This window comes from Dendrobates tinctorius, unplaced genomic scaffold (genome assembly GCF_039654945.1).
Source record: "Dendrobates tinctorius isolate UK_male_01 unplaced genomic scaffold, ASM3965494v1 ptg000134l, whole genome shotgun sequence".
Classification (NCBI taxonomy): Eukaryota; Metazoa; Chordata; class Amphibia; order Anura; family Dendrobatidae; genus Dendrobates; species Dendrobates tinctorius.
In genome coordinates this window covers 16,260,607-16,288,546 of record NW_027361802.1, presented here as the reverse complement: position 1 = coordinate 16,288,546, position 27,940 = coordinate 16,260,607, and the positions used below count along the sequence as shown (strand labels likewise).

Here is a 27,940-nt window from a genome sequence, read left to right as displayed (position 1 = left end):
ATGGCTCCGCTCCATACACCTCGTACACACATGGCTCAGCTCCGTACACCTCGTTCACACACGGTTCTGCTCTGTACACCTCGTACACACACGGCTCCGCTCGATACACCTCATACACACATGGCTCCGCTCACCTCATACACACACGGCTGCGCTCCATACACCTCGTACACATGGCTCTGCTCCGTACACCTTGTACACACACACGTCTCTGCTACATCCACCCTGTAAACCCCTCCTGACCCCACACATAAATGTACCCGTATCCAGCAGTGCACCATGACAACCAGCACAGCAGAGTCCTGCTCCTGATCATGTGACCCTTGACTCCTCCCCTCCTGTGACCTCATCACAGGTCCTGTGCGCACAAAGCAGCCAATTGCAGCCTGGCAGCCAAAGAATGGAGCTGCACAGCCAATGAGACGCTGCAGCTCCACGGTCGGGCCCCTAAAGACTCTGGGCCCCGTCACAGCTGCGACCCCTGAAACCGCGGTAGTCCCGCCCCTGTCTGGCAATGAGGAAAGTCTTTTGTCAGGCCACTCTGCCACAAAGGCCCAACTGGAGGAGGGCTGCAGTGATAGTTGACTTTGTGGAATTTTCTGCCATCTCCCTACTGCATTTGTGTAGCTCAGCCACAGTGATCTTGGGGTTCTTCTTTACCTCTCTCACCAAGGCTCTTCTCCCACGATTGTTCAGTTTGGCTGGATGGCCAGGTCTAGGAAGACTTCTGGTGGTCCCAAACTTCTTCCATTTAAGGATTGTGAAGGCTACTGTGCTCTTAGGAATCTTGAGTACTGCAGAAATTCTTTTATAACCTTGGCCAGATCTGTGCCTTGCCACAATTCTGTCTCTGAGCTCCTTGGTCAGTTCCTTTGACCTCATGATTCTCATTTAGTCTGACATGCGCTGTAAGCTGTGAGGTCTTATATAAACAGGTGTGTGCCTTTACAAATCAAGTCCTATCAGGTTTAATTAAACACGGCTGGACTCCAATGAAGGAGTAGAACCATCTCATGGAGGATCACAAGGAAATGGGCAGCAGGTGACTGAGATATGAGTGTCTGAGCAAAGGGTCTGAATACTTATGACCATGTGATATTTCAGTTTTTCTTTTTTAATAAATGTGCAAAAATTTCAACATTTGTTTTTTTTTCAGTCAAGATGGGGTGCAGATGGGGATATTGAATAGATAGATAGATAGATAGATAGATAGATAGATAGATAATCAGAAAAAACAGGCAGCACTCCAAAAATTAAAGAAAAAATCTGTGGCTTTACTGATCTGTTAGCAGCAACGTTTCGGCAGGTTTCTCTGTTTTTCTTGAGAACCAATAGATAGATATGCATCATATTTGTGACTTGCATGTGGAACTTATTGTACATGTATTAACAATTCAATAAAAAAAATATTATCAGGCTAGGAAGTTCAATGGTTATCTGAGCTGTGTGAGATTTTTTTCTTTAATAAACTGGTGAACCATGGAAAGTGTGGGGGAGTGTTTATTTCAAACAAGTATTTTTTTTTGTGCGTGTTTCTTTCTTATTACAGTGTTAGTAATGGGGGTGTCTGATAGACACCTCTCTATTACAAACACCAGGGCTTGATGTAAGCTATGTTTTTGGACAATTCACAGCTGACATCCCCAAGCACCATTACCCTGATTGCCAATGCACTTGGGCATCAGGAGGAGACAATTCTTAAGGAGCTATAAAATGTGTGGGTAAATCACTCCAGAATTTAGATAAATCTCTACCCACTGGGAAATAGACTTAATAATGTTTTTGCAATATATATTACAATATATTTAAAGAAAACAAAATTGACTCTCCCATTGTAGTGTATACACTGGTAAGTCTACAGCTCAGGAGTAAGTGGCAAATCAGACTACATTATTCACTTGTCATCTTTAGTCTCTAACGGATATCTCCATACCAAGAGTTGGGTTCTTTTTTACATTATTATACTTACCAAAATTGCCTGATGCAGAGATGTCCCATACATTCTCTTGTAGTGGGCCTTGATTTCATTCATGTCTACTTCTGAACGGGAAACCATAACTCGAATCAAATCTTTGTGCCGAGTTCCAGAGCCCTGTTGGAAAGAAGATGTGAATAACTTCTCATATATCAAATAATTCAATGCAATAGATTCAAGTTATACTGTATATCCAGGTTTAAAGGGGTTGTCCACTTTGTTAATTTTCTTAATAAGATGAGAACGTGATTTTGTGGCACTTACTAATATGTAAGTGTTTCAGATTTTCCTCCTGTATTTGTTGTCACAGACTTCAGCTCTTCTGATCTCAAAATGGCTGCTGGTGGAGGAGTATGTGACCAGACCTGTCCATCAGCCTCCTAGCAATCAAAATATTCTGCATACATGAAAGCTATTTTTCCATTGGAGAAGAAGGATGGAAATGTCTGATTACAATCTCCTACATCAGCTGCCATTCTGAGGACAGAAGAGCTGCACTCCCAAGCTGGTGCTACACAAAGGACGAAAACAGTCTTGAACCTGTAATATTTTATTGTTAAAGGGGTATTCTCACGTTGTCCACTTGCGCATTCAGAGGTCAGTGAGGGATGGTCATATCCCATCGACTGAAATCTGCAGAGCTGCATGCGCAATCAGCAGGTATCATACACTTGTCATATTCATGATTCCCATTACTGCAGGATAGACAGGCGCACACAATTGCCCACATGACTCAGAAGGTGTCAATAGTTTTATCACTATCTTATCACCTCCCTATGCGCTGGAATAGACATTTAATAGGTACCACTACACCATGTCCTCAACATATTTATTGAGTTAAAGATAACGTAACAATCCCATTTAAGGTAAAACCCTACCTGGATCGTCTTTCTTAGGGTATGTGCACATGTTGCGGATTTGTCTGCTGATCCACAGTGGATTTGGCCCTGCGGATCCGCAGCAGTTTTCCATGTGGTGCACAGTGTCATGTTATCCTATGGAAAACAAAAACCGCTGTGCACATGCTGCGAAAAATTCCGTGTGGAAACGCAGCGATTTACTTTCCGCAGCATGTCAATTCTTTGTGCGGATTCTGCAGGGTTTTTACACCTCTTCCATTATAGGAATCCGCAGGTGTAAAAATGAAGGCGAAATCCACAGTCATTTTGCCCTGCAGTTTCTGCAGATTCCGCACGGAAAAATTCGCAGACAAACCCACAACGTGTGCACATAGCCTTAATGACATCAACACTACAGAAATGCAGACCACTATACTCCTTCTATCTATTAAGGATTTTGAGTATCTACTTTGGTAATTTTATTTTTTGACCAGGCACACCCCTCTTCCATCAACTTAGTGTCTACAAGCTGCTGGCTCAGATTCACCATATTGATACTGAGGACAGAGAAGATCCCTGATCCACATAGCACAGGATGAACCAGAACTGACAAGCTCAAGTGATCCTACAATCCAAGCCTCCCATATAAGCTAAGAATACAGGTGCGTACCACAGCACCCAGCGCTATACTCCTTGGTCTTGTAATGGGCCCACTTCTGCACAATGTAGGCTCTGCCCTTCATCCCCATTTCTTTTAGTCACCATCTCAGTCTATATTTGCACAAGCTGTATGTCTTAAAAAGGTAGTCCACAACTTGGACAAACCATTTTTAAATGAAATAATCACTCTTATGAAATATAAAGACCATATGCAAACCTCCTGTACTGGTGCTATTTCAGCAATGTTTGCCTCAGTGCTCTCATGACATGGTCGTGCTATGTGAGCCTTGCAGCCATCATTTTTGGGCTGCTGCACTCTTATTACTTCCGCTTGTCTGATGTTTGTCTGAAGGTGTGAACCTCGGACAAGCAAAAGTAGCGACAGTACAGCATCAATAGCAGCTGCTGATTGGTACGCCATGGTGGATAACCCCTTGAATATAGAGACCAACAAAAAGAATATGCAGATGTAATCACTCATATTTCTGTCATATAGGAACAAATATTATTCAGATTCTCAATGTAATCCAATAGGTTCATTAAAATAAATATTTTATTTACAGCCTAAAACAGGTACGGTATACCTTCATTGATAGGTTTAGCTTTTCCGCAAAGAAAGCAGCTCTGCTCGTGGCACATTTCACTGTAAAATAAAGAAACAGGTTATACATTTTATGATACTTTATTATTCGTTTGCATTCTTATTACAAGAAATTGCAGTTGGTGTTAAATATTTTCTAAACGCAAGAACAAAAACTTGTGAACAACAACTTTTTTTTTAGTTGCAATAAGCACCAATTTTGATTTATGAGCTTATGTGTGCGTAATAGTTGTCTCAACGAGACAACACATTTCCATATGGCCTAGAAAAGTATAGCAATGACTTTAACCCCCCTCGACTTAAAGGAAAAAGTGGCTAAAAATGTATTTAATGTATACAGCTGTAGCTGCTGCTAATATGTTAGGTTTTACTTTGAATGTTGTTAAATGGAATCGGTCAGCAGGTTTTTCTATGTAATCTGAAGACAGCAGGGGATAGAGGATGAAACGCAAAATTCAAAGACGTGTCACTTGTCAAAGTGCGTGCTGTTGTTTATTAACTGTGAGAGATTTATCACTAAGAGATTAACAATGCTGGACTACATTACTCCAAAAACACCCCCTCACCCTGTGATGAGCCTGGACTTGATACACTGAGAACCTGGTGTGGGCGGGGTTAGATTCCTCAGCTCAGCTTCATGCTAAATCAAAAAGCTCTGATTCTACCAGAACTGCTGCACCCAGTAAACTAACTGATACATCATTGGATTCAGGTTTTCGTAGCCAACATTAGGCTGCTCTCAAATGAGATAGCAAAAATCTGCTGACAAATTCCATTAAACCCCTTCACCCCAAAGCCTGTTCCTGAGCAGGCCATATTTTACAATTCTGACCAGTGTCAATTTATGTGGTAATAACTCTGAAATGCTTCAACAGATCCCATCGAGTTTGAGATTGTTTTCTCGTGACATATTGTACATCATGGTAGTTGTAAAATTTGTTCGATACGCCTTGCATTTATTGTAAAAATATCTTAAATTTGGCTAAAATTTGGAAAATTTAGCAATTTTCAAACTTTTAATTTTTATACCCTTAAATCAGAGCGTTATGTCACACAAAATAGTTAATAAATAACTTTCCCACATGTCTACTTTACATCAGCACAATTTTTGAAACATAATTTCTTTTGTTAGGCATCTGCAAGGGTTAAAATTTGGCCAGCTATTTCTCATTTTTTCAACAAAATTTCCAAAACCACCAAAACCATTTTTTAGGGACTATATAACATTTGAAGTGACTTTGAGGCGTCAATATGACAGTAAATATCTAAAAGTGTCACCATTCTAAAATCTGCACCCCATAAGGTGCTCAAAACCACATTCAAGAAGTTTATTAACTCTTCAGGTATTACACAGCAATTAGTGGAATATGGAAGGAAAAAGTGAACATTTAACTTTTTATCACAAAAAATGTAATTTAAACCTATTTTTTTTTTATTTTTGCAAGGGTAACAGAAATAATTGGACCCCAAAATTTGAATTTCTCCTGAGTACCCCGATACCCCATATATGGGGAAAAACTACAAATTTGGTGCACCGCAGACCTTTTTGAATATAAAATTTGATGGAATAATTTGCTTAAGCCATATCACGTTAGGAGAGCCCCTGATATACCTAAACAGTGGAAATCTCCCACAAGTAACCCCATTTTGGAAACTAGACCCCTCTGGGAACTTATCTATATGTGTGATGAGCACCTTGAACCCCCAGGTGTTTCACAGAAATTTGTAACATTGAGATGTAAAAATAAAATTTTCGCACAAAGATGTATTTTAGGCTACTTTCACACTTGCGTTTTTTTGCACTGCGCACGGTGCGCAGTGCAAACGCACATAAAAAATGCATCATGCGTTTTTGTGCGTTTTTTTGTGGGTTTGTGTACATTTTTTAAAAAAATGCATGCTTTTTTTGCGCTGACGTGCGCATTACCATGCACACGTCAGCGCACCCATAGACTATAATGGGTGGTTGGGTGAAAAAAAATGCATTGCGTGCACATGCGTTTTTTGGGGGCATGTCGGACGCTCAAAAAATGCAACAGAGTGCATTTTGTGCGCCTGAGCACACACTACAAAAAAACGCATGCGCATACAAACGCGTACAAACGCATGTGTATGCACACCCATGTTAAGAATAGGAAAAAAAAGCATGTGTTTTTTTGCGCGAAAAAACTGCGCAAAAAATGCAAGTGTGAAACCAGCCTTAGCCCTAAATTTTGCATTTTCACAAGTGTAACAGGAGAAATTACACTGTACAGGTTATTGTGCAATTTCTTCTGAGCGCTCAGATACCAAAAATGTGGAGGAAAACTACTATTTGGGTGCACGGCAGGGTTCGAAAAGGAAAAGCCATTTGACTTTTTGAATGTAAAATTTGCTGGAATGTTTTGTTTGGAGAGCCACTGATGTGCCTAAACAGTGGAAACCCTCCACAAGTGACCACATTTTAGAAACTAGACCCCCTCAGGAAACTTATCTAGATGTGTGGTGAGTACCTTAAACCTCCAGGTGCTTTGTAGAGGTTTATAACCTGGAGCGGTGAAAATAAAAAATAAATTCACATTTTCCCCATAAAAATGTTTTTTAGCCGTGCATTTTTTAGTTTCATAATAGTAACAGGAGAAAATGGAACACAAAATTTGTTGTGCAATTTGTCCTGAGTACACAGATACCCCATATGTGGGAGGAAACTACTGTTTGGGCGCACTTCAGGGCTCAGAAAGGATGAAGGGATGTTTTGAAATGCAGATTTTGATCTAATGTTCTGTGGGTGTCATGTTGCGTTTGGAGAGCCTTTGATGTGCCTAAAGAGTGGAAAACTCTGAAAAGTGATTCCAATTTGGGAAACTAGGACCCTCAATGAATTTATCAAGATGTGTGGTGAGCACCTTTAACTCCCAGGTGCTTCACAGAAGTTTATAATGTTGAGTCATGAAAATAAAAAAATAAATTTTTTCCCTAAAAATGTTCTTTTAGCACTCATTTTTTCAAAAAGTTAAAAGGAGAAAATGGAGCCCACAATTTATTGTGCAATTTCTCCTAAGTACACCAATACCCCCATATGAGTTGAAAACTACTTTTGAGGCACAGTGCAAAGCTCAGAAGGAAAGAAGCATCATATTGGAGTTCTGATTTTCCTAGACTATTTTGAGGGTGTCATGTCACATTGGTTGAGCCTCGGAGGTGTCAGAACAGCAGAACACCCCCATAAGTGACCCCATTTAACAAACTACACCTCTCAAGGAACTAATCTAGGGTGCAGTGATCATATTGAAAGCATAGGTGTGTCACAGAATTTTATACCTTTGGGCAGTGAAGAAAAAATAATTACATTTTTATCACCACAATTTTGTTTTAACCCCAGATTTTATATTTTCACACTGAGAAAAGGGTAAAAATGGCACCAAAATGTGTTCCACAATATTTGCTAATTGTGGAAATACCACTGCCGCACATTCCGGTCTCGAGTGCCGGCGGCATTGCTGGGTATTGAGACGCGAGACTCGTGCAAGTTTCTCGCAAGTGTGATCCCGGCCTCATACTGATAGTTCACTGAAATGCAGGGAGGAGGCATGTCAGCTGGTGTATGAGCTGACAGGCCACCATCCCTGGGTGACCCCGTGGTCATTTTTAGACCATGGAGACCATCGGCACAAAGCAATCGCATCTTGTTGTGCTGATGGGTGCACAAAGCCATCCCTCTGCAATTCCCCACGATTTTGCTGTCATTATTGACAGCAGCATCACAGGGATTAAAATACCTGCAGTCGGTGCTAGCACCGATTGTGGGTGTTAATGCAGGGTGTCAGCTCTCATATAGAGCTGACACCAGCATATGACTGCAGCGGCACTCAGGGTGAGCCCGCACGATCATGGCGCTGTATATATGTGACGTTCAGGAGTAGACAACGTCCAGGAGTGGACCCTCTGGGTCGCAGATCCGGAGCCCCTGGGCCGAGCACGCCAGGTGATAACCGACCCCTATACAGGGATCGTTAGGGGCAGGACCGCAGGGGTCAGACCCGCGACAGCCGGGACCAAGAGGGACGGCTCAAGGACAAATAAGAATGCAGCCGGGCTGGGATGCAAGGCGGAGACTAGTGTACCTGAGCAGGGGGTACCAGAGGAGAAAGGACACCGAGAGGAGCAGCAGGAGATAGGCACTGTTGGCGAGGGAAGGCAGAAGTGGAGGACCAGAGGCAGGAGAATCAGCGGACGGACAGAAGACGGGGAACCAGTAACACCAGGAACAGGCAAGGGACTACAACACCAGACGCTAGGCAGAAGGTAGCAAGGGCTAAACTAGGAGAAGGCAGGCAGGAGGGATGGCAAGGGACGGACACCGAGACAAGGAAGACAGGGACTAGGAACAGACTAGGCTAGAGGGCTATAAAAGCACTATAGGGGCCAGAATACTGCAGGAACACCACACGATTACCAGGCATCTTCCCCTTAGGGAAGACGCCTGAAATACCTTTAAACCCGGAAGTGGATCACCACGGCCCTGCCCCTCAGCGACGCCCCCCGCTGTGTGAAGAGAGCTGTCGGGCGCGTGCCCGCGGCCTAAGGGAGGCACACGGGAACGCAGCAGAACGGGAGGGAGGACGGGAAGAAGCCCGGGAGGAGAAGCGCAAGTGAGACTGGGCTGCGGCGGGCACGGCCGCCGATGTTACAGTACCCCCCTCTTTATGTCACCCCCTCTGAGATTGGCCAAAAATGTTTTCAGAATAAGAGGGGCATTAACATTCTCTCGAGGCTCCCAGGACCTTTCCTTGGGCCCAAATCCTTTCCAGTCAATAAGAAAAAAAGTGTCTTTCCCCTGACTCTTTTCATGTCCAAAATGTCCTTTACCTTAAAAACGTCATCTGACCCAATTGGCGAAGGGGAAGCGATGGGAGCAGATTGAAAGCGATTGAGAACCACAGGTTTCAGGAGCGAGACATGGAAGGCGTTAGGGACCCGGAGTGAAGCCGGCAACCTCAATTTGTAAGCCACCTCATTGATGCGTCCAAGTACTTCGAAAGGCCCGATGTATCGGGGATTCAACTTGTAAGAAGGGACCCTCAGGCGGATATGCTTGGTTGAAAGACAGATTTGGTCACCAGGAAGGTATGGGGGAAGGTCCTTCCGTCTTTTATCCGCATGTTTCTTAATCCGGGCACTGGCATTCACGATGGCCTCCCTGGTCTCCCGAAAGACTTGTGAAAATTTCCTGGCGAGAGCATCTGCTGCGGGGACTCCCGACGACGTGGAAAGAGGCAGCGGCACACCAGGATTCTGACCTGAGACCACAAAAAATGGCGACTTGGCTGTTGATTCACTGGGATGATTATTATGGGCAAATTCAGCCCAAGGTAGGAGTGAGACCCAATTGTCCTTATGGGCGTTGGAAAAGAGATGTAGGTAGGTTGTCAGAACTTGATTAATCCGTTCCACTTGCCCGTTGGTCTCTGGATGATAAGCGGAGGAGAAATTGAGAGATGTGCCCATAAGCCGACAGAGAGCCCTCCAGAAACGAGAAGTAAACTGGACTCCACGATCAGAAACAATCCGTTGAGGAAGGCTATGCAGCCTGAAGACCTGGTGGACGAAGATCTCGGCCCACCTCGGAGCAGACGGCAACCCGGGCAAGGGTATGAAATGAGCCATCTTGGAGAAGCGATCTGCAACGACTAGGATGGTAGTGCATCCAGCTGAGCGAGGCAGATCTGTCACGAAATCCATTGCGATTTGCCGCCAAGGGGCCTCTGGAGCAGGTAACGGGTGAAGACGACCAGCGGGCAGGCTTCTCGGCACTTTGTTCTGAGCACAGATCGTGCAAGAGGCTACAAAGTCCATCACGTCCCGGTGAAGGGAGGGCCACCAATAGTAACGGGAGAGAAGCAGGAGGGTCTTCTTGGTCCCAACGTGTCCGGCAACCTTGGAGGAATGCCCCCAGCGCAGCACCTCCGGGCAGTTGTTCTGAGGAACGAAGGTTTTGCCTGGCGGAGGAGTAGAGAAACTTAGAGGAGCGACGTGAATGACTTTGGCAGGCTCAATGATATATGATGGAGCCTCATCTCCCTCAGGCGACTGCAGAGACCTGGAGAGTGCATCTGCTTTGATGTTCTTATTCCCAGGTCGGAAATGAAGCTTGAAATCAAAACGGGAGAAATATAGGGCCCACCTGGCTTGCCTGGAATTGAGTCTTTGAGCAGACTGCAGATAGGCCAGATTTTTGTGGTCCGTGAAGATAGCAAAATGGTGCACTGCCCCTTCAAGCAGATACTGCCACTCCTCCAGGGCCATCTTAATGGCCATCAACTCCCAGTCCGCAATCGAGTAATTACACTCAGCAGGAGAGAAGGATTTAGAAAAAAACCCGCAGGGAACCAGGCGCCCTGATGGTACCTGCTGGGAAAGGACCGCCCAACTCCGTGGGAGTAGGCATCCACCTCTAGGATAAAGGGCCTACTGGCCACCGGGCGAAGTAAGATCGGTGCTGATGCAAAGGAGCGTTTCAGGGCAAGGAAGGCATCCTCAGCCTCGGGAGACCTGCTGTTAGGCTTAGTTCCTTGTGGGTTAGGACCGTGATGGGCTTGGTCACTGTGGAAAAGTGAGGAACAAACTGTTGGTAGTAATTAGCGAATCCGAGGAAGCGCTGGATGGCTTTTATACCAACTGGACGAGGCCACTTGAGTACCGCCGACAGCTTCACTGGGTCCATCTTCAAACCAGAATCGGTGATTATATACCCCAAGAAGGGTAACGAAGTTTACTCTACGAGACACTTTTCAATTTTTGCGTAAAGATGATTCTCCCGAAGCCGATGCAGGACCATGCGTACACTTCTCCGATAAGAGGATATATCGGGCGAGAAGATGAGAATATCATCTAAATACACCACCACGCAGGAATACAGTAGATCCCGAAACACCTCGTTAACAAATTCCTAAAATACAGCCAGAGCATTGCAAAGACCAAACGGCATGACTAAATATTCATAATGACCATCACGAGTATTGAAGGCCGTCTTCCACTTGTCCCCTGCACGGATCCGGATTAAATTGTAGGCACCCCGCAGATCCAATTTCGTGAAGATCCGAGCTCCTCTCAGCCGGTCAAAGAGTTCAGAGATAAGTGGAAGTGGATACCGATTCTTAACGGTGATGTTGTTCAGGCCCCGGTAGTCAATGCAAGGACGAAGTGATCCGTCTTTTTTACTAACACAGAAAAAACCCGCACCAGCAGGGGAGGAGGATTTCCGGATGAAACCCTTGGCCAAGTTCTCCTGTATATATTCTGTCATAGCCGTGGTCTCTGCAGGAGATAGTGGATACGTTCTCCTTCTGGGAGGGGTAGCTCCAGGAATCAGGTCGATAGGGCAGTCATAGGCCCGATGCGGTGGTAGGGAATCCGCTTCCTTTTTGCTGAAAACATCGGCGTACGCGTGATACGGTGCAGGAAGGCCCGAGAGACCGACTGGCCCAGGCAAGGAACGAGGATGGACGATGGCCCGCAGACAGCGTTTATGGCAGAAGTCACCCCAGCGCAGAATCACCCCAAAGCGCCAGTCGACAACCAGCTCGTGCAGCCTGAGCCAGGGTAATCCAAGGAGAACAGCATGGGATAAACGAGGCAGGACATAGAAAGCGATCTTCTCGAGATGGAGCGCTCCAATTTGTAGGTCCACTTCGGCGGTCACCATGGTGATGAGCTCATGCAGTGGTTTACCATCGACAGAGGAGATAGCACGCAGGTTTTTTAGGATGACCACTGGAATCTGGAGTTTATCAACCTCTTCTTGGCGAATGAAATTACCAGTCCACATACGCCTCCACAGATCCACGCTCCCGACCTGCAATAATCAAAGCTGAAAGGGTAAGGGGCAGAGAGGAATTATGAACACCTAGGGAGGCCTCTCTTACCTGACCTAGGTGGAGGCGTTTCCCGGTTTCTCAGGACAGGTACGCACAAAGTGGTTAGCTCCACCGCAGGACCATTCGTCATCCTCTCCCTGCGCCGCTGCTCGGATAACCTGATACGATCTATCTGCATGGGCTCGGGAGTGGCGCTAGCAGAGGGTGCAGAGGACCGGGGAATGGGAGCTTGATACAGCCTAAAGGGCTTTCTCTCCCTAGCAGACTCTCGAGCGCGTTCTTGAAAGCGAAGATCTATACGAGTGGCCAGGGATGAGATCCTCCAGGGTGGTGGGGGTGTCTCGCCCGGCCAGCTCGTCCTTGATTTTGCTAGAGAGTCCTCTCCAAAAAGCGCCCACTAATGCCTCTTTATTCCATCCCAGCTCCGAAGACAATGTCCGAAAGTGGATGGCGTACTGTCCTACAGTAAGGGAACCCTGACGGAGGTTAAAAAGGGCCTCCGTAGTAGAAGCTAGGCGTCCGGGTTCCTCAAAAACCTTACGGAACATCTCCAGAAAACTCTGGATACTGGAAACTACGGGATTATCCTGCTCCCACAAAGGACTCACCCAGGCTAAAGCTTCTCCCTCGAGGTGGGACACTATAAAGGCCACGTTGGCGTGATCTGTGGAGTACTGCTGGGGCAGGAGCTCAAAGTGCAGTCTGCACTGGTTTAAAAAGTCCCGACATAACTTGGGATCCCCACAATACCTGGGAAGCTTTCCCAGACAAGGAGGTGGAGACGAAACTGCGTCCCGGGGTAGGGTTGAAGCGGCCACAGAGGACTGCAAAGCATGCAGTCGATCATCTACGGATGCCATATAACTCAAGATGTGAGATTGAGCGTCGCGCTGCTGCGCGAGCTCCTGCTGGAGGCTGGCTAAGAGAGGAGCATGCCTTGGGTCAGTGGTTTGCAGGGCGGAAAGCTGGGTGTCCAAAGATTTCATAAAGGACATAATCTGGGTCTGATTTTCTCGTAGGAAAAGCAGTTCCTTCTGCGTGGCAGCCGTGGTACCGGCGGGGTTGATGGCCTGGTCATACTGTGACGTTCAGGAGTAGACAACATCCAGGAGTGGAACCTCTGGGTCGCGGATCTGGGGCCCCTGGGCCGAGCACGCCAGGTGATAACCGACCCCTATACAGGGATTGTTAGAGGCAGGACTGCAGGGGTCAGACCCGCGACAGCCGGGACCAAGAGGGACGGCTCAAGGACAAATAAGGATGCAGCCAGGCTGGGATGCAAGGCGGAGACTAGTGTACCGGAGCCGGGGGTACCAGAGAAGGAAGGACACCGAGAGGAGCAGCAGGAGTTAGGCACTGTTGGCGAGGGAAGGCAGAAGTGGAGGACCAGAGGCAGGAGAATCAGCGGACGGAAGAACCAGAAGACGGGGAACCAGTAACACCAGGAACAGGCAAGGGACTACAACACCAGACGCTAGGCAGAAGGTAGCAAGGGCTAAACTAGGAGAAGGCAGGCAGGAGGGATGGCAAGGGACGGACACCGAGACAAGGAAGACAGGGACTAGGAACAGACTAGGCTAGAAGGCTATAGAAGCACTATAGCGGCCAGAATACTGCAGGAACACCACACGATTACCAGACGTCTTCCCCTTAGGGAAGACGCCTGAAATACCTTTAAACCTGGAAGTGGATCACCACGGCCCTGCCCCTCAGCGACGCCCCCCGCTGTGTGAAGAGAGCGGTCGGGCGCGCGCCCACGGCCTAAGGAAGGCGCACGGGAATGCAGCAGAACGGGAGGGAGGACGGGAAGAAGCCCGGGAGGAGAAGCGCAGGTGAGACTGGGCTGCGGCGGGTGCCGCCGCAGATGGAATATCGGCGAGCACGGCCGCCGCTGTTACAATATATACTGTATATTTCTATTTGAGGGAACTCAGCTCCCACAGAGCAGTATATACGGCGCCTGTCTGTAAAGGGTTATTGGCTTTGCCTTGTATGATATGGTGTTTAAAGGGGTTGTCTCAAATTCTTTAATGGTTAAGATTACAAATGCTTATAAGAAACAAAGCAATTTACTTCTTAAAAATCTCTTTGGTTCACAAGAGCAAATGGATATTTAAATTTTCAGTGTACATCTTGTTGCATGCATTACAGGCCAAACTGCAGTCTAAGAGTGGCCATTTACGTGTAGGTTAAAGGGGTTGTCCGGGCTTTTCACATAATCTCAGTACATATCTGGGCTGCAGAATTATGACAATAAGTAATTTACTTTCTGTCACTAGTTTGCACGGTTTTCTAGATTTTCTGAACAGAACGTCCAAGGGGGGGTGTTATGGCATTGAAATGAGAACTAGTCGTAGCCTCCTACTCTACTCCAAACATGCTCTCTATAGCAACAACCCCACCCTCCATAGCTACAGGCCCTCCCCATCCACATGAAGCAGCCCTCATCACCCAGTAACGAATTCTTCCCCTCCTGCAGCCTCAGTGCAGAGAGCAGAGAGCTGCTCCTCCCCCAGACACACGCTGAACAGTGATCTATGGAAAGTGAATCTAGTGAGGAGGGAAAGTCGTCCTGTATTCTGGGACACTCCATGATTACAATACATAACTCATTATCAGTAATTTCTTCCCTCACTGTCCCAGGCTGCTGGCAGCAGTGAGAACAGACTGTGTGATGGCCAGTGATGGGGGTCTGCAACTTCTAATCTGCACAGGGGATGGCAGTCACTGATGTAATCTGTTGTGTGACAAAGCCTCTGCTGTGTGAATGAAACAGCTCTGTGTCACTGATGTCTTCACACAGCAGCAGATTTGGTGCAGTGTATGTGCGAAGCTCCACCAAACTCCCAGCAAGTTCCGGTGACCAGCACCACCCACTGCTCATTCATTGGCTGGCAGTAAACTGCACCAGCACTCATCTTTATCATCATTCCAGCTTTGGAAAGAACACAGCAGTGATCCTGTATTTGTGAAAGCAGCACAATACATACATACATACATACACCCCCCAACACTTCACACTGTTACAGCTGCTGATTGGACAGGCTGCTCCCATCAGTATTTGTGTCATTAGAGACACAGTGCTCACACATACACTGCACCAAATCTGCTGCTGTGTGAAGACATCAGTGACACAGAGCTGTCTCATTCACACAGCAGAGGCTTTGTCACAGAACAGATTACATCAGTGACTGTCATCCCCTGTGCAGATTAGAAGCTGCAGACCCCCATCACTGGCCATCACACAGTCTGTTCTCACTGCTGCCAGCAGCCTGGGACAGTGAGGGAAGGAATTACTGATAATGAGTTATGTATTGTAATCATGGAGTGTCCCAGAATACAGGACGATTTTCTCTCCTCCTCCTCACTAGTTTCACTTTCCATAGATCACTGTTCAGTGTGTGTCTGGGGGAGGAGCAGTTCTCTGCTCTCTGCACTGTGGCTGCTGGAGGGGAAGAATTTGTTACTGTGTGATGAGGGCTGCTTCATGTGGATGGGGAGGGCCTGTAGCTATGGAGGGTGGGGTTGTTGCTATAGAGGGCATGTTTGGAGAAGAGTAGGAGGTTACGACCAGTTCTCATTTCAATGCCATAACTGACTCCCCTTTGGACGTTCTGTTCAGAATATCTAGAAAACCGTGCAAACTAGTGACAGAAAGTAAATTACTTATTGTCATAATTCTGCAGCCCAGATATGTACTGAGATTATGTGAAAAGCCCGGACAACCCCTTTAAGTGTGTGTGAGCCACTAGTAGGCTTTATGCTTTAGAACCCCTTCACATGTCCTTGTTTCAGGAACATGTGGCATTTGTTTATTCATGGATACCATTATAATATATGATGTTGCACACACGACGTGTACAAGTATCATAGAAACATGTCATCACTTCTTTATTTTTCCACAACTCTTGTTTTTGGCTTATACTTTTCCTCTGACTGTTCCACTCATGACTTTGGCTTCCAAATACTGATGTAAAATACTGATCAACTACTGAATGTGTGAACATGGTGTATGCATCTATGTAAAGCATGTACAACACACAGATCACATCAGTATGTGATCCGAGTTCTGTCCGTGTTTAATATTGGAAAGTATAGGATAATTTTGGAATTGATTTTTCTTAAGCCTCACCAGAAAATAAATGGATCGCACACTGATCCAAAACACATAACCTATGTTATATGGATGGGTGAAGCTGCTATCGAGCTAGGCCGATCACTGGATCCAACAAGCCTCAGTCCCCCTGCGCTTCTCTATTGCTGCAAAGGCTCCACTGCAAGGAGCATGGAAAGCACACTGTTCAAACGAGCGGCACTGTTCATCAGCGCACGAGGCCCAGCTTAAGAACACTTCTTTAAGTAATGTCACGGCCTTTTAAAAATGTACCCTTTGGGTTATTTTTAAAGAAACTCATCAAAAGAGCCATTGTAAATATTTTGAGATAACTTTAACCCCTTCCTGACATGAGACGTACTATCCCGTCCACGGTACCCGGGCCCGTATGACCGGGGACGGGATAGTACGTCTACCGCGATCAGCGGCGCCCACGTGGTGAGCGCCGCTGATCGCGGCCGGGTGTCAGCTGATTATCACAGCTGACACCCGGCACTACGTGTCAGGGGCGGTCACGGACCGCCCCCGACACGTTAACCCCTTGCACACCGCGATCAAACATGATCGCGGTGTACCGGGGGTTAAAGGGAAGCATCGGCAGGGAGGGGGCTCCCTCCGTGCTTCCCTGAGCCCCCCACGGCAGCGCAATGTGCAGCGCTGCTGCGGGGGGCTCCTTTCCTCCAGGCCCCCGAATCCAAGATGGCGACGGGGGCCTTCGGGGGCCTGGGGAAGCTGGCTTCCTCAGTGCCTGCAAAGCGCAGGCATGAGGAAGCCTTGTGCACTGCCTGTGACAGATTGCTGATCTGTCACAGTGATCTGTGATGTGACAGATCAGCGATCTGTCACAGGACAGTGATGTCCCACCTGGGACTATGTAATAAAGTAAAAAAAAAATTAAAAAAAAGTGTAAAAATAAATTTAAAAAAATCGCCAAATAAATTAGTAAAAAAAAAAAAAAATATTCCCCAATAAATTCATTTTTTGAAAATAATAAAAAAAAAAACAATAAAAGTACACATATTAGGTATCGCCGCGTCCGTAACGACCTGCCCTATAAAACTGTCCCATTAGTTAACCCCTTTAGCGAACCCCTTAAAAAATAAAAATAAAAAACGAAGCAAAAAAAATGATTTATTATCATACCGCCAAACAAAAAGTGCAATAACGCGCGATCAAAAAGACGCATATAAATATCCATGGTACCGCTGAAAACGTCATCTTGTCCCGCAAAAAACAAGCCGCCACACAGCATCATCAGCGAAAAAATAAAAAAGTTATAACTCGCAGAATAAAGCGATGCAAAAATAATTATTTTTTATATAAAATAGTTTTCATTGCATAAAACCGACAAAAACATAAAAAAACGACCTAAATGAGGTATCGCTGTAACCGTACTGACCCGAAGAATAAAACCGCTTTATCAATTTTACCGCACGCGGAACGGTGTAAACGCACCCCCCCCAAAAGAAATTCATGAAACGCTGGTTTTTGTTCATTCTGCGTCCCAAAAATCGGAATAAAAAGCGATCAAAAAATTTCACGTGCCCGAAAATGGTACCAATAAAAACGTCAACTCGTCCCGCAAAAAATAAGACCTCACATGACTCGGTGGGTCAAAATAAGGAAAAATTATAGCTCTCAATATGTGGTGATGCAAAAACTATTTTTACAATAAAAAGCGTCTTTTAGCGTGCGACAGCCGCCAAACATAAAAACCGCCATAAATAGTAAATCAAACCCCCCGTTATCACCCCCTTAGTTAGGGAAAAATAATAAAATAAAAAAAATGTATTTATTTCCATTTTTCCATTAGGGTTAGGGCTAGGGTTAGGGCTAGGGGTGTGTTGGGGTAGGGTTGGGGTAGGGTTAGGGCTAGGGTTAGGGCTAGGGTTAGGGCTAGGGTTAGGGGCGTGTTGGGGTTCGGGTTGGAGTTAGAATTGGGGGTTTCCACTGTTTGGGCACATCAGGGGCTCTCCAAATGCAACATGGCGTCTGATCTCAATTCCAGCCAATTCTGAGTTGAAAAAGTCAAATGGTGCTCCTTCCCTTCCAAGCTCTGCTATGCGCCCAAACAGTGTTTTACCCCCACATGTAGGGTAGCAGCCTACTCAGGACAAATTGCAAAACAATTTTTGGGGTCCAATTTCTCCTGTTACCCTTAGGAAAATAAAAAATTGGGGGCAAAAATATCATTTTTGTGGAAAAAAATGATTTTTTTATTTTCACATCCGAGTGTTATAAACTTCTGTGAAGCACTTGGGGGTTCAAAGTGCTCACCACACATCTAGATAAGTTCCGTGGGGGGTCTAGTGTCCAAAATGGGGTCACTTGTGGGGAGTTTCAATAGTTTAGGTACATCAGGGGCTCTCCAAACGCACATGACACCCGCAGACCATTCCATCAAAGTCTGCATTCCAAAACGTCACTGCTTCCCTTCCGAGCCCCGACGTGTGTCCATACAGTAGTTTTCTCCCACATATGGGGTGTCAGCGTACTCAGGACAAATTGGACAACAACTTTTGGGGTCCAATTTCTCCTGGTACCCTTGGGAAAATAAAAAAATGGTGACTAAAAGATCATGTTTGTGGAAAAAATACGAATTTTTTATTTTCACGCCCGGGCGTTGTAAACTTCTGTGAAGCACTGGGGGGTCAAAGTGCTCACCTCACATATAGATAAGTTCCTTAGGGGGTCTAGTTTACAAAATGGTGTCATTTGTGGGGGGTTTCCACTGTTTAGGTACATTAGGGGCTCTCCAAAGGCAACATGACACCCGCAGACCATTCCATCAAAGTCTGCATTCCAAAACGTCACTACTTCCCTTCCGAGCCCCGACGTGTGCCCATACAGTAGTTTTCTCCCACATATGGGATAGCAGCGTACTCAGGACAAATTGGACAACAACTTTTGGGGTCCAATTTCTCCTGGTACCCTTGGGAAAATAAAAAAATGGTGACTAAAAGATCATGTTTGTGGAAAAAATACGAATTTTTTATTTTCACGCCCGGGCGTTGTAAACTTCTGTGAAGCACTGGGGGGTCAAAGTGCTCACCACACATCTAGATAAGTTCCTTGGGGGGTCTAGTTTACAAAATGGTGTCATTTGTGGGGGGTTTCCACTGTTTAGGTACATTAGGGGCTCTCCAAAGGCAACATGACACCCGCAGACCATTCCATCAAAGTCTGCATTCCAAAACGTCACTACTTCCCTTCCGAGCCCCGACGTGTGCCCATACAGTAGTTTTCTCCCACATATGGGGTAGCAGCGTACTCAGGACAAATTGGACAACAACTTTTGGGGTCCAATTTCTCCTGGTACCCTTGGGAAAATAAAAAAATGGTGACTAAAAGATCATGTTTGTGGAAAAAATACGAATTTTTTATTTTCACGCCCGGGCGTTGTAAACTTCTGTGAAGCACTGGGGAGTCAAAGTGCTCACCACACATCTAGATAAGTTCCTTGGGGGGTCTAGTTTACAAAATGGTGTCATTTGTGGGGGGTTTCCACTGTTTAGGTACATTAGGGGCTCTCCAAAGGCAACATGACACCCGCAGACCATTCCATCAAAGTCTGCATTCCAAAACGTCACTACTTCCCTTCCGAGCCCCGATGTGTGCCCATACAGTAGTTTTCTCCCACATATGGGGTAGCAGCGTACTCAGGACAAATTGGACAACAACTTTTGGGGTCCAATTTCTCCTGGTACCCTTGGGAAAATAAAAAAATGGTGACTAAAAGATCATGTTTGTGGAAAAAATACGAATTTTTTATTTTCACGCCCGGGCGTTGTAAACTTCTGTGAAGCACTGGGGGGGTCAAAGTGCTCACCACACATCTAGATAAGTTCCTTGGGGGGTCTAGTTTACAAAATGGTGTCATTTGTGGGGGGTTTCCACTGTTTAGGTACATTAGGGGCTCTCCAAAGGCAACATGACACCCGCAGACCATTCCATCAAAGTCTGCATTCCAAAACGTCACTACTTCCCTTCCGAGCCCCGACGTGTGCCCATACAGTAGTTTTCTCCCACATATGGGGTAGCAGCGTACTCAGGACAAATTGGACAACAACTTTTGGGGTCCAATTTCTCCTGGTACCCTTGGGAAAATAAAAAAATGGTGACTAAAAGATCATGTTTGTGGAAAAAATACGAATTTTTTATTTTCACGCCCGGGCGTTGTAAACTTCTGTGAAGCACTGGGGGGTCAAAGTGCTCACCACACATCTAGATAAGTTCCTTGGGGGGTCTAGTTTACAAAATGGTGTCATTTGTGGGGGGTTTCCACTGTTTAGGTACATTAGGGGCTCTCCAAAGGCAACATGACACCCGCAGACCATTCCATCAAAGTCTGCATTCCAAAACGTCACTACTTCCCTTCCGAGCCCCGACGTGTGCCCATACAGTAGTTTTCTCCCACATATGGGGTAGCAGCGTACTCAGGACAAATTGGACAACAACTTTTGGGGTCCAATTTCTCCTGGTACCCTTGGGAAAATAAAAAAATGGTGACTAAAAGATCATGTTTGTGGAAAAAATACGAATTTTTTATTTTCACGCCCGGGCGTTGTAAACTTCTGTGAAGCACTGGGGGGGTCAAAGTGCTCAACACACATCTAGATAAGTTCCTTGGGGGGTCTAGTTTCCAAAATGGTGTCATTTGTGGGGGGGTTCCACTGTTTTGGTACATCAGGAGTTTTCCAAACGCGACATGGTGTCCGATCTCAATTCCAGCCAAAAACGTCAAATGGCACTGCTTCCCTTCCGAGCTCTGCCATGCGCCCAAATAGTGGTTTACCCCCACATGTGGGGTATCAGCGTACTCAGGACAAATTGCACAATAACTTTTAGGGTCCTGTTACCCTTGGAAAAATAAGAATTGAGGGTGAAAAGATCATTTTTGTGGAAAAAATATGATTTTTTAATTGTATGGCTTTATGTTATAAACTTCTGTGAAGCCCATGGGGGTTCAAAGTTCTCACCACACATCTAGATAAGTTCCTTAGGGGGTCTAGTTTCCAAAATGGTGTCATTTGTGGGGGGTTTCCACTGTTTTGGTACATCAGGGGTTTTCCAAACGCGACATGGTGTCCGATCTCAATTCCAGCCAAAAACGTCAAATGGCGCTGCTTCCCTTCCGAGCTCTGCCATGCTCCCAAATAGTGGTTTACCCCCACATGTGGGGTATCAGCGTACTCAGGACAAATTGCACAATAACTTTTAGGGTCCTGTTACCCTTGGAAAAATAAGAATTGAGGGTGAAAAGATCATTTTTGTTGAAAAAATATGATTTTTTAATTGTATGGCTTTATGTTATAAACTTCTGTGAAGCCCATGGGGGTTCAAAGTTCTCACCACACATCTAGATGAGTTCCTTAGGGGGTCTATTTTCCAAAATGGTGTCATTTGTGGGGGGTTTCCACTGTTTTGGTACATCAGGGGTTTTCCAAACGCGACATGGTGTCCGATCTCAATTCCAGCCAAAAACGTCAAATGGCGCTGCTTCCCTTCCGAGCTCTGCCATGCGCCCAAATAGTAGTTTACCCCCACATGTGGGGTATCAGCGTACTCAGGACAAATTGCACAATAACTTTTAGGGTCCTGCTACCCTTGGGAAAATAAAAATTGGGGTGAAAAGATCATTTTTGTGGAAAAAATATGATTTTTTAATTGTACCGCTGTACGTTATAAACTTCTGTAAAGCCCTTGTGGGTTCAAAGTTCTCACCACATATCTAGATAAGTTCCTTGGGGGGTCTAGTTTCCAAAATGGGGTCACTTGTAGGGGGTTTCCACTGTTTAGGTACATCAGGGACTCTCCAAACGTGACATGGCGTCCAATCTGAATTCCAGCCAATTTTGCATTGAAAAAGTCAAACGGCGCTCCTTCCATTCTGAGCTCTGCCATGCGCCGAAACAGTCGTTCCCCCCCACATATCAGGTATCTGCGTACTCAGGACAAATTGCACAATAACTTTTGCAGTTCAATTTCTCCTGTTACCCTTGGTAAAATAAAAAAAATTGAACCTGAAGTATTTTTTTTATGCAAAAAAGTTAGATGTTCATTTTTTTTTAAATATTCAAAAAAATTCCTGTGATGCACCTAAAGGGTTAATAAACTTCTTGAATGTGGTTTTGAGCACCTTAAGGGGTGCAGTTTTTAGAATGGTGTCACTTTTGGGTATTTTCTATCATATAGACCCCTCAAAGTGGCTTCAAATGTGATGTGGTCCTAAAAATAAAATGGTGTTGTAAAAATGAGAAATCGCTGGTCAACTTTTAACCCTTATAACTTCCTAACAAAAAAAAATTTTGGTTCCAAAATTGTGCTGATGTAAAGTAAACATGTGGGAAATGTTAGTTATCAAGTTTTTTGTGTGCCGTATCTCTGTGATTTAAGGGCATAAAAATTCAAAGTTGGAAAATTGCGAAATTTTCAAAATTTTCGCCAAATTTCCGTTTTTCTCACAAATAAACGCAAGTTATTTGAACGAAATGTTACCACAAACATGAAGTACAATATGTCACGAGAAAACAATGTCAGAATCACCGGTATCCATGGAAGCGTTCGAGAGTTATGACCTCATAAAGGTACAGTGGTCAGAATTGTAAAAATTGGCCCGGTCATGAACGTGCAAACCACCCTTGGGGGTGAAGGGGTTAAAGATGTTTGACTATGATTGAAGTATGAGAAAGACAAAACACTATTTATAATGTTTGCAAAATTTTTACATTTTGCGCTTGATTTATTAAGACTGGCATGCCTCCACCAGGGACTGAAGCAAATTTCTGGCATAATTTACAGCACCAAAGTGGCATAAATTTTAATGAATTTGCTAGCTGGGATTCACCATGACCCACATTGCCCAAGGTCTGCCTACTTTGGCAGAGCAGTCAGGGACTAGCATAAAATCGCCACTGTTAGGCTATGTGCACACGTTGCGGAATTGCCGCGGAAATTTCCGAGGCAATTCCACAACTTCCTGCAGCGGGAAATACGCTAGAATTCCGCATGCGTAATTCCCGCGTATTTCCCGCGATAAACTAGCATTTTGCAAGCGTAATTAGCTTGCAGAATGCTAGCATTTTCTAAGCGATCTGTAGCATCGCTTGGAAAACTGATTGACAGGTTGGTCACACTTGTCAAACATAGTGATTGACAAGTGTGACCAACTTTTTACTATTGAGGCCGCCTATGCAGCATCAGTAGTAAAAAGATATAAAGTTAAAAACAATAAAAAAATAAAAAATGGTGTTTTTCTCACCTTCCGGCATCCCACGCAGCATCCCCAGGCCTCAGCGATGCTCCCGGCAAGTCCCAATCCCAGCATTGCCTAGTGACAATGACCTTTGATGACGTAGCGGTCTCGCGATACCGTAGCGGTTTTATGCAAAAGCGTATAAAATCCGCGGGAATTCTGGACGTGTGCCCTCACAGTTAATCATTAGCTCTGGTCACTTATACTTGAGAATACAGGATTGTGTTGGGGCTACAACTAGGGTAGTTTTTCTAAGAAAAGCATAGGGTCAGGCATGGTTTACTGTACATCTAGAATCAATACTGTGACATGAAAGAGGGAAGAGGCATCCAGGATCTTCAAAATGCAATTTTTTCCTCTGTTACTGAGAAATTACTGTTTGAGTTGATATGCAAATGAGGCAGTAGATCTGAAGACTCTGTCACTCCAGCTCTATTTCCCACCATGCGCTATGCATAAATGGCTGAAGAACCACATTTAGTTATCAATTGTGATTACAATATTCTAGTAGATCACCCTTTAGTACATACCAATGGCTGTGAGGCATTTTTCAATGTCTCCTTTTAGCTCCAGGTCCAATGCTTTGTTCACATCATGTTTGCTGTATTTTGTGTACTTCTGAAAAACTGCAATTTAAACATTCCCAATTGAAACAGATGAAAGAGATGCATCAAAGAACACCATATAAAGCACAAATACTGAAACTCTTATATTGAGACAGAATATAATAAAAATCTAAACTTCTAAACAATAGATTTATTAGTTTTAACCCACAGAATGCAAATCAGAGATTCTTTTTAATTTTCCATTTCATTTCTGGTAAATCAGCTAATCTGATAACATATCCTTGAGATCCCTCCTGGTTTTGGTTTACAAATACTGATGCTAAATATTGACACAAAATACTGACCAACATACTGATGTGTGAATGAGATCTTAGGTCATAAATAGAGTTGAGCGACTTTGGTCGGATCGGGTTTCATGAAACAAAATTTGAGTCGGAAGAAACTGGTCCGACTAGGGCAAAAAAAAGTAGGAGTTTCGTCCGAAACCCAACCCCAATGCAAGTCAATGGAGAATAAAAGTCGGCATTGAGTGGATGATTGTCATCCACTCAATGCCAACTTTTATTCCCCATTGACTTGCATTGGGGTCCGGTTTCGGACGAAACTCCGACTTTTTTTGCCCTAGTCGGACCAGTTTCATCCGACTCAGATTTTGGTTCATGAAACCCGATCCGACCAAAGTCGCTCAACTCTAGTCATAAACATAAAAGTGTTCATAGAAATTTTTAAATTAAGACTAGCGATGAGTGAACCTGTGGATGTTTGGTTTTGGTGGATTCTGCCAATCATTTTAAAAAAGTGTGGTTCAGGTACCCAAACTAGAACCCGAACCCGGACACCATTCAAATGCATGGGAGGCCTGAACATCCGTTGTTTACCATGCTGTCATGTGTATGACAATGCAAGAAACACCAGCTCTGATCGGCAGTAACCTCAAGTTCCCACTAGTAGGAGCGCTGCGCTGAGGCTGATAATGTGCTTTTCTGGGGGCAGCTGCTGGATGCTATTTATAGGCTGAGAAGGGCCAACATACATGGCCCCTTCCCAGTCTGAGAATGCCAGACCCCAGCTGTCTGCTTTAGCTTGGCTGGTTGTCAAAAATGAGGGGTCCTACACTGTTCTTTTAAATTATTTATCTCAAATGTTAAAAAACAGCATGGGACATCTATATTCTTGATAGCCAGCTATGATAAAGCTGACAGATAGGGGCTGTAGCCTTCAGATGTTGGTTTTACCTGCCCTGGTTACCAAAAATTAAAGAGGTCCCACGTCACTTATTTATTTATTGCACAGGCGCTGGCTGGTGAGTACTCTGACCACCGCGTCCCCACCTGTCATGCCAGCTTTGGACTCTGTTCACACTGGGGAGTCTGTGGTGCAGTCTTAGACCTTAGTGTTACTCATCCTATGTTTGGGCATCGGCGGTGGTTTGTTCACTGATGTTCAGCTTGGCAAGAGTTAACTTTTTGATTAGTGACTGAGTTTTCTGGGAATGCCTTCTCTATTTAAGTGTGGCTCAGAACATTCCTGGATGCCGACTATAGCATTTGCGTGCTTCTTGCATACCGGTCCTGTTTTGGAGTAGCTGTTGAAACTAAAATCTTAGTTTGGAGTTTGGTGATGTATACTTTGTTGTTTGTTCATTTCCCTATTTTGTATTGTGTTTCCCCCTACACACTTATTGTGTCATCCTGATTGTTTGCAGTGTGGTGCAGTTTTATTTATCCCTGTCAGTCTTTATCTGTGGTTTCTATTACGGTTCACCTCCTGGGGTGGGGGTTAGCTCAGGGCTGGCCAGGAGATAGGGCTAGGTCGGTGACTCGAGCCTCCCTACCCCTGAGTTAAGGAATGACAGGGTACCCCTAGCCTGAGGGGCAGTTCAGAGGCCCAGGTTCCTTATTTCCTGTTTTCCCATTGCTCCTCGTGACACCACCAGTGATCCTGAGAAGCAGGGCTCTTCCTGATTGAATGAAGTCATGGTTAATTATGCTCACTCCTGCTTCATTCATTCTAATGGAAGCACAGAGCTCAGTTATTTCAGGCGCTCTCATTAAAAGTGAATGGAGGTGCGGTAACATGATCCATCACCCTCCCTTTCAGCCAGGGCTCCACAGAAACACAGTTTTCAGAATTTTTGGAGGCCATGACTGTTGGAGGCAATGACTGTTGGTAAGCTATCCCCTATTCCAAGGAGAATTCATAACTTTCAAACTTGAGAATACCCCTTTAATGGTAACTTGACTTTTGACAAAAAATACTAGAGGTTGATCATGTTTGACAGGCTTCTGCAGATACAGCCAGGGTTCCATACCTTAATTTTCTTATGCCTTTATAGTGAGATATATCACAACCCTCCATAATAAAAGGCAGCTATGTATTCTAAGAAATTGGTTCCTGCTATTGGGGATTATTGAGGATGTTTGTGCCCACAGTGTCATGAATTTGACAAGTCTAAATATGATCTAAAAATCCTTGACAGTTAACACATTTCTTAAATTACATGTACTTGCATCACTTTAAGGTATGATCCTAAGTGGTGGATTTTTTTTGCAGACACCAGTGCCATTCATCTCAATATAAATCACTACAATCCATGCACTTGCTGCAGAAACAGCCTAATTAGCATGTATGGTGGAATATATTTTAAGTTGCATAAAGTCAACATCAGGTATGCGAAATGTGAACACACTGACTATGAAGTTCTAGGTGTCTACTTTTATTCATGGCAAACAGCATAAAACACACATTTCTATGTGCTATAAAAGAATGAACTTTTTCTTCTGCATTTGATCTGTAGTTAACTAGTTATTTAAAAATTCTGCTAGCATATAGATTACTTCACCCTGGTAAACTCACCTTTCTGGAGATGGCCAAAACTGCGGGTTGTAAGAATATTGATGAAAACTGAAACATTCGTTCCTTTTTTCTTTTCACCTGCATCATACAGGGCCTAGGGAAAATAGGAAGATTAAGTGCAAAAAAAAGCTCAAAAGAAGGTAAAAGAGCAGTCATGTTATTTCTATGATGCAGAGTCCTCATGGAATTTGCCTGAAATTTGACACTCAAGTCAAACTCTTGCAATAAAAAAAGTTTAAAAACCTCTTCCAAAATCAAATCTAGGGTATGTGCACATGACAGAATTACCGCAAAAAATGGAAATAATGCACAGCAATGTCAAAATTACATTGCTGTATGCTTGTTCTGGCTAATGACACTTCTTTTATCCTCTTTAGGGTTCGAAAAGCCTGGAGCTGATAAAAAAAGTAACCTGTTCATTCATCAGGCGGCTTTATTTGAAAGCTACCAACTCTTTATAGAAGATACAGGAAAAAAAAACGCTGGCGGAACCACCATTAATATGTCAGCAAACTTGGTGGCAGAGCCAGTTGGATTTTTTTCCGGAAGTGGGTCTGTTAACGGACTAAAAAGGTTATGTGCATGTTCCACTAGACTGCATTGAAAGACACTTGAAAAGCCTCATCAGACCTGAAAACCACATGGATTCCTCACATAGATTTTTTTTGAAAACCATATCAGGTTTATCTGTCTGGAAAAAACTGTGTGAACATACCCTAAGGCCACGTGTGAAGTGTATTCAGCATATTACATCAGTATTTGTAAGCCAAAATCAAGAGTGGGTGAAAAATGCAGAAGTGGTGCATGTGTTTCTATTAGGGCTCATACTCATCTGTGTCTAAATTGGACGAATGTGATCCGAAAAAAAATCATGTTTCACTCTAGGGCTGGGGTCACACTAACCAACGAGAAATACGGTCCGTATTTTACATGCATAATACGGAGAAATGTCCCCTAAACAGTGCTCCGTATGTCATCCCTAATCAAGGTGTGGTCGCGTATTTTGCGCATGTAAGCATCCGTATGTAATCCGTATGCCGAGATTTTCTCGCCGGCTTGCAAAATGGACATATAATGGATCCCTGTGACAGATTAAAACCCAAACGAAAGAATAGATATATACACATAGAATACATATATATGTATATATACACGTCATTGAGACACATCTACAGTATATATATAAAAATGAATGTATGTATGTGTGTATCACCAACC

The 27,940-nt window shown here is 44.6% G+C and overlaps 1 protein-coding gene across 1 annotated transcript in view; it reads right to left on the bottom strand.

Moving 5' to 3' along the window:
* The window catches only part of LOC141048295 (annexin A1-like), a 74,476-nt gene that overhangs the window by 7,064 nt on the left and 39,472 nt on the right, over positions 1-27,940 (bottom strand). Inside the window, exons 9-12 of the mRNA XM_073543748.1 lie at positions 26,723-26,816; positions 23,831-23,926; positions 4,059-4,117; positions 1,970-2,092 (exon numbers count right to left, since the gene is read on the bottom strand). Of these exons, the coding sequence (XP_073399849.1) occupies positions 1,970-2,092; positions 4,059-4,117; positions 23,831-23,926; positions 26,723-26,816 (372 nt within the window). The remainder of the gene's footprint in view (positions 1-1,969; positions 2,093-4,058; positions 4,118-23,830; positions 23,927-26,722; positions 26,817-27,940) is intronic.